This window comes from Scylla paramamosain, chromosome 14, assembly GCF_035594125.1.
Source record: "Scylla paramamosain isolate STU-SP2022 chromosome 14, ASM3559412v1, whole genome shotgun sequence".
In the NCBI taxonomy this organism is placed as follows: domain Eukaryota; kingdom Metazoa; phylum Arthropoda; class Malacostraca; order Decapoda; family Portunidae; genus Scylla; species Scylla paramamosain.
The window spans coordinates 228,173-235,000 of NC_087164.1; the positions used below are offsets into that span (position 1 = coordinate 228,173).

Here is a 6,828-nt window from a genome sequence, read left to right on the forward strand (position 1 = left end):
TCAATTTCCTCGATTTTTTTCAGCATTTTTCCCATTTTTTCAATATTTTTCACAATTTTTCTATTCACCTCTTCTTATTTTCTAGAATATATAGGTCATGAAAGTAGTAGTAGTAGTAGTGGTGGTGGTTGTAGTAGTAGTAGTAGTAATGAATATCTATTTACACTTATAAATTTTGTAAAAAAAATATGTATATTTTTTTGTTGTCTTAAAATTTGGTGTATTTCTCTCTCTCTCTCTCTCTCTCTCTCTCTCTCTGTATCGTATGTAATCAATAAAACTCGTAATTACAAATAATTCTTTTTATTACTGACAAACATTATCAAGATTACAAATTATTATTATTACTATTATTATTATTATTATTACTATTATTATTATTATTATCATTATTACTATTATTATTATTTTTACTCTTATTATTATCAAAAGTTGTAAAGACTGACAGACAGACAGACAGACACAGACAAAAGAAAGATATAGAGGTGTGTGTCACTTTTGCCCGCATACCCACTACTGTCTGAAGGGGAAATCATACGGAAAGCCAAAATGAGAATATAAACTTCAGGTTGACAAAAAAAATGAAAATAAGCGTTGATATATAATACAGGATCCTCACCTCTGGCAGGGAGCAGAAAAGGGTGTACTAAGATTTCGGTCAGTTAAAAGAATTGTGATTGCTTTCGTAATAAAAACTTATCCAACAAATAAAGGTACTTGGTCTATTCTTATTCCGAAGGATCGTATATTGATTAACGGTTGTTATAAAGTTAACTGCTCCAGGAATTGAAGATACACCAAGGAGTGGACGAGTTAACGAGGGGGCGAAAACGAGCGGTACAAGTCATAAATGAATAATAATAACAAAAACAACGATAATATTTAATCCATGAAGTAAAACAAACAACACATCAACACACACACACACACACACACACACACATTGTCATCGATCTATCTCAGTGCGCATACCTGTCCCATCACCACGAGTGCATTGTGTTTAGTGGTCACCTGCGATAATTAGAACAGCGACGCGCGCACGGTCACGTGACGCACCTATTACTGAGGGCGGCCGCGGGCACAGGAGGCGAGTGCTCTTCCTTGCCTTCATTCCACTTTGTGACGCATTCACTGACTGTGCGTGAGCGTGGCGGGGTGCAGAGGTGCGTGAAGGAGTGTTGCACCACCTGTAGCAGCTTCATATAACTAAGGTGCGTGGAAGAAGAGTGTGTGCGTGTAGAGAAATTGAGCGAGGTAATGAGCGTCGGTTGTGTGGTTTAAAATGTTCGTATTTTGTGTCATGTGGTGTGAGAATGAGTGAGTGCGTGCGTGCGTTAGTGTGACGCTGTGTGGAGTTACGTTTAGGTCTGCTTCATCAAATTTATTAACGTCACATGTCTAAGGTGAGTGAGAGTGACAGTTACGTGGTGTTAGTGTTTCTTAATTTGTGACCGCAATTGTCACCCCCCACTAATTACATAACCCAGTTCGGATTTCGAGCCGATTTTTACAACTGTCGCCTGTCGCTAAGCCATACCCCATCCAGCATTGCAGCTAGGTTTAAGATTCTTTCAATTTTGACAATATCTCGTGAGTGGCTTTAAAATACTCGTTAGTTAGGTTTCCAGTGGCTCGTAGCAATTAGGAATGATACACGCAAGCTACCATGTCTGGAATGGAATGACCTAAAAATCTGGAAACAAGCAAGCTACCGTGCCTGGAATGGACTGGAATGGCCTAAATTCTGGGAAAATATATCTGTTTTGTGATTCCAGTGAGGTTGAAACAAGTATATTTTCTGACATTTCTCTTAGGTTTATTTGCAGTTAGAGGTGATGTGTGGTTAGAATTGTGATGTGGTAGAGCTGTGGTGAATGTGTCCTGTGGTGGAAGACTGGGTGTGTGGTGTTGGGGGGAGGGGGCAGGAGACAAGGAAAATCAGGTTAGGTTAATTTAGCTTAGGTATTAATTGTTTACTACTAGCACTAGTAGTACTAGCAGTAGTACTAGTAGTACTAGCAGTAGTACTATTATTCCAGAATGCCGAACAACTCCGACATGGTAAAAGGGGCAAGTCGACTTGGTAAAAGGGGCAAGCAGTCTTCCTTTCTCTTCCTCTTCCGTTTTTGCCAAATCATCATCATCCTTTTCCAAGACCAAAGGAGGAGGAGGAAAACAAGTCAAAGGAGGAAAGAATTCGGGAACGGGTGGAGGTGCAGGGGTGTCATCTGCTGCAGGAGATAGAGAGAGAGCTTGCGTACAAAAAAATACTACTTCTACAACGGGTCGAGCAGGGACATCTAGCAACATTGCAGCATCCTCCTCTTCCTTCTCATAAATCAACACTGTTTTCACCCACACAGCATGTAATGACGGTGCTGGAGCTCCCCGAGGATCCTGACTACTCCTTGAAGAAAAATCTATTGATACCTCAGTGAACGAGGTTGTTAACGTCGCTAAGCTGCTGCTAACGGCCACGGATGAGGGGAGATCTATTGGTGCCTCCATGAACGGGTTTGTTAACGTCGCTGAGCTGCTGCTAACGGCCGCGGATGAGGTGAGAGACAGAGACAGAGATATTAAGAAAAGAATAATATACAAATTAAATCACCACCTCACCTGACCTGACCTCTACGCCCCCACAGGTACGGAAGCTGATCTTTAACGAGTGCGACATGGTCCTGCAGTGCAAGGTGTGCAAAAAATTTGTTCAGCTCGGTCGATAATTTCTTGACGCACAAACGAATTTACTGCCAGGAAGAGTTTGCTGATCGGACACTTCTTCACCGCGTAAGTTGAAACCCCAAGTACCTTCCACTAACGCGTTAAACACAATAATAGCAATAACAGTTGTAGAAAAAATAATAGCAATAACAGTTGTAGAAAAATCGTAACTCTTAGACCCTGACAAAAAGTACTGTAACTTCACTACAACCCTCTCTACACACCCCTTCAAACACCAACAGAAGCAACAACACTCGCTCGCTACACCACTAGCACCCGCACGCCCACCCCAGCAGCATCAGCGGCAGTAGAAGCAAAAATACTAACATTTCTCCAGCTGCTCAGTCACGGCCAACGTGGTGACAAAGGAGGCCTGGCGGATGGGACAGGTGGATATCCAACTCATGGGGCCGTGATGGTAACGCTGGTGTACAGAAAGAGTCTCGGGTGTTGCGAAGCTGGTGTTGCCTGTTGGAAGGTGGTGATTAGGGTGGGGATGGGGGTAGGCTGTCGATCTCTCAGAGAGAGAGAGAGAGAGAGAGAGAGAGAGAGAGAGAGAGAGAGAGAGAGAGTTAGCGAAAGAGTCCTATTCCTATGCCTCTCTCTCTCTCAAAATCATTTTTAAGTACCGAAAAAAGTTTAGATATAAGCGACGCTGATAATATAACGATATATTTTTTCATTTACTTTATTAATTTCGAAAACTACAAAAGTTAGAAAAACGTTCAGCTGCCGAGAAAATACTGAAATAAAAATGATCGTAACGTTCAGCTGCAGAGAAAATACCGAAATGATCATTTGTTTTTTTTCATTTTCTTTATTATTAAATCGTGTTGTAAACGTTTATAATAAAGTTATTTTCGTGTTTTCACTTCATCTATTCATCTGTTTATTTATTCATTTATTATTATTATTACCGTTTCAATTTAAACCCGCTTAGGGAAGGTAGGGGCATCATCATAGAAAAGGGGAAGGAGGGGCTCTCTCGCTGTCTCTCTCTCCAGTACACATGTAAACTTTGCGCACATATATGTAAGTGTGTGTGTGTGTGTGTGTGTGGAGGGAAGCCGTACATCTGTTGAATTCAAAGGCTACGCAGGCCACAATCCCTCCAACAAGAACAGCAACAACAACAACGATTCTACTACTACAGTCCCCCTTACAACAACTTACGCGGTGAAGAAGTGTCCGATCAGCAAACTCTTCCTGGCAGTAAATTCGTTTGTGCGTCAAGAAATTATCGACCGAGCTGAACAAATTTTTGCACACGTTGCACTGCAGGACCATGTCGCACTCGTTAAGGATCAGCTTCCCTACCTGTGAGGGCGTAGAGGTCAGGTCAGGTGAGGTGATGATTTAATTTGTATATTATTCTTTTCTTAATATCTCTGTCTCTGTCTCTCACCTCATCCGTGGCCGTTAGCAGCAGCTCAGCGACGTTAACAACCCCGTTCATGGAGGCACCAATAGATCTCCCCTCATCCGTGGCCGTTAGCAGGAGCTTAGCGACGTTAACAACCTCGTTCACTGAGGCATCAATAGATTTCTTCAAGGAGTAGTTAGGATCCTCGGGGAGCTCCAGCACCGTCATTACATGCTGTGTGGGTGAAAACAGTGTTGATTTATCAGTAATATTCCAGTAAACAAGCGACTTTCTTGTGACATCCATCCATTAGTGCAAGAGTTAATCTGTATACTCGGTCCTTCACCACTATTCTGTCCACCTCGCTAGTGCAAGAGTTAACCAGTATTTTCACTCCTTGCTAAGTAATAGTAAAGGCATTATTATTATTATTATTTTACAAAATCACACATTTCTTATCTATCTTTCCTTCACAATTTTTTAATCCCTTTCCTTCTTCCCTCAAAGGTCAAAACTTGTGTACTTTGTAATTAATCACATTTTCATCTATATTCCCCCACAAACTATTTTTTTCCTCTTTCTACTTCAATATAAACACTTTTCAATATGTTTCCATTTTCCACTAATTATCTCTTCACTTCAAGCATCTGTTTTCATTATTTTTCCCACTGAGGGCTTAAGGAAATAACTGGCTTGGCTTGGGTTAGCACTATCTTACCTCCGAGCTGGGTTGGCCCACAAATCGAACGTTGGAGGCAGAGGAAGAGGTGCAGGAGGAGGATGCTGCAGTGTTGCCAGATGTCCCTGCTCCACCCGTTGTAGAAGTAGAATTTTTTTGTACGCAAGCTCTCTCTCTCTCTCCTGCAGCAGATGACACCCCTGCACCTCCACCCGTTCCCGAATTCTTTCCTCCTTTGACTTGTTTTCCTCCTCCTCCTTTGGGTTTTCCTCCTCCTCCTTTGGTCCTGGAGGAGGAAGAGGATGATGATTTGGCAAAAACGGAAGAGGAAGAGAAAGGAAGACTGCTTGTCCCTTTTACCATGTCGGAGTGTTTCGGCATTCTGGAATAAATAGTACTACTGCTAGTACTACTAGTACTAGTAGGAAACAATTAATACATAAGCTAACTTAACCTAACCTGATTTTCCTTGTCTCCTGCCCCCTCCCCCCAACACCACACACCCAGTCTTCCACCACAGGACACATTCACCACAGCTCTACCACATCACAATTCTAACCACACATCACCTCTAACTTCAAATAAACATAAGAGAAATGTCAGAAAATATACTTGTTGTTTTAACCTCACTGGAATCACAAAACAGATATATTTTTCCAGATTTTAGGCCATTCCAGTCCATTCCAGGCATGGTAGCCTGCTTGTTTCCAGATTTTAGGTCAGAAAATATACTTGTTTTAACCTCACTGGAATCACAAAACATATATTTTTCCAGATTTTAGGCCATTCCAGTCCATTCCAGGCACGGTAGCTTACTTGTTTCCAGATTTTAAGTCATTCCAGTCCATTCCAGGCATGGTAGCTTGCGTGTATCATTCCTAATATTGCTACGAGCCACTGGAAACCTAACTAACGAGTATTTTAAAGCCACTCACGAGATATTGTCAAAATTGAAAGAATCTTAAACCTAGCTCCAATGCTGGATGGGGTCATGGCTTAGCTACAGGCGACAGTATTAAAAAAACGGCTCGAAATCCAAATCAGGTTATGTAATTAGTGGGGGTGACAATTGCGGTCACAAATTAAGAAACACGAACACCACGTAACTGTCACTCTCACTCACCTTAGACATGTGACGTTAATAAAGTTGATGAAGCAGACCTAAACGTAACTCCACACAGCGTCACACTCACGCACGCACGCACTCACTCACTCACTCACTCTCACACCACATGACACAAAATACGAACATTTTAAACCACACAACCGACGCTCATTACCTCGCTCAATTTCTCTACATACACACACTCTGCTTTCACGCACTTTAGTAATATGAAGCACCCCGCCACGCTCACGCACAGTCAGTGAATGCGTCACAAAGTGGAATGAAGGCAAGGAAGAGCACTCGCCTCCTGTGCCCGCGGCCGCCCTCAGTAATAGGTGCGTCACGTGACCGTGCGCGCGTCGCTGTTCTAATTATCGCAGGTGACCACTAAACACAATGCACTCGTGGTGATGGGACAGGTATGCGCACTGAGATAGATCGATGACAATGTGTGTGTGTGTGTGTGTGTGTGTGTTGATGTGTTGTTTGTTTTACTTCATGGATTAAATATTATCGTTGTTTTTGTTATCATTATTATTCATTTATGACTTGTATCGCTCGTTCTCGCCCCCTCGTTAACTCGTCCACTCCTTGGTGTATCTTCAATTCCTGGAGCAGTTAACTTTATAACAACCGTTAATCAATATACGATCCTTCGGAATAAGAATAGACCAAGTACCTTTATTTGTTGGATAAGTTTTTATTACGAAAGCAATCACAATTCTTTTAACTGACCGAAATCTTAGTACACCCTTTTCTGCTCCCTGCCAGAGGTGAGGATCCTGTATTATATCAACGCTTATTTTCATTTTTTTGTCAACCTGAAGTTTATATTCTCATTTTGGCTTTTCGTATGATTTCCCCTTCAGACAGTAGTGGGTATGCGGGCAAAAGTGACACACACCTCTATATCTTTCTTTTGTCTGTGTCTGTCTGTCTGTCTGTTTGTCTGTCTGT

The 6,828-nt window shown here is 41.9% G+C and overlaps 1 protein-coding gene and 2 long non-coding RNA genes across 3 annotated transcripts; 1 reads left to right on the plus strand and 2 right to left on the minus strand.

Moving 5' to 3' along the window:
* Positions 1 to 287: 287 nt before the first annotated feature.
* LOC135106722 (uncharacterized) lies at positions 288 to 4,446 on the minus strand. Its single transcript, XR_010271439.1, has 2 exons — positions 4,310 to 4,446; positions 288 to 1,196 (listed from the first exon to the last, which is right to left on the minus strand). It is a non-coding gene; the product is annotated as an uncharacterized LOC135106722 (long non-coding RNA).
* Positions 2,575 to 4,298, minus strand: LOC135106721 (zinc finger protein 800-like). The gene is made up of 3 exons (XM_064015979.1): positions 4,130 to 4,298; positions 3,898 to 4,041; positions 2,575 to 3,192 (listed from the first exon to the last, which is right to left on the minus strand). Exons 1-3 carry the CDS (start codon positions 4,178 to 4,180, stop codon positions 3,127 to 3,129), a joined length of 261 nt encoding a protein of 86 aa, XP_063872049.1. The 5' UTR covers positions 4,181 to 4,298; the 3' UTR covers positions 2,575 to 3,126.
* Positions 4,447 to 5,242: 796 nt separating the features above from the next.
* Positions 5,243 to 6,605, plus strand: LOC135106723 (uncharacterized). Its single transcript, XR_010271440.1, has 2 exons — positions 5,243 to 5,364; positions 5,485 to 6,605. It is a non-coding gene; the product is annotated as an uncharacterized LOC135106723 (long non-coding RNA).
* Positions 6,606 to 6,828: the final 223 nt, after the last annotated feature.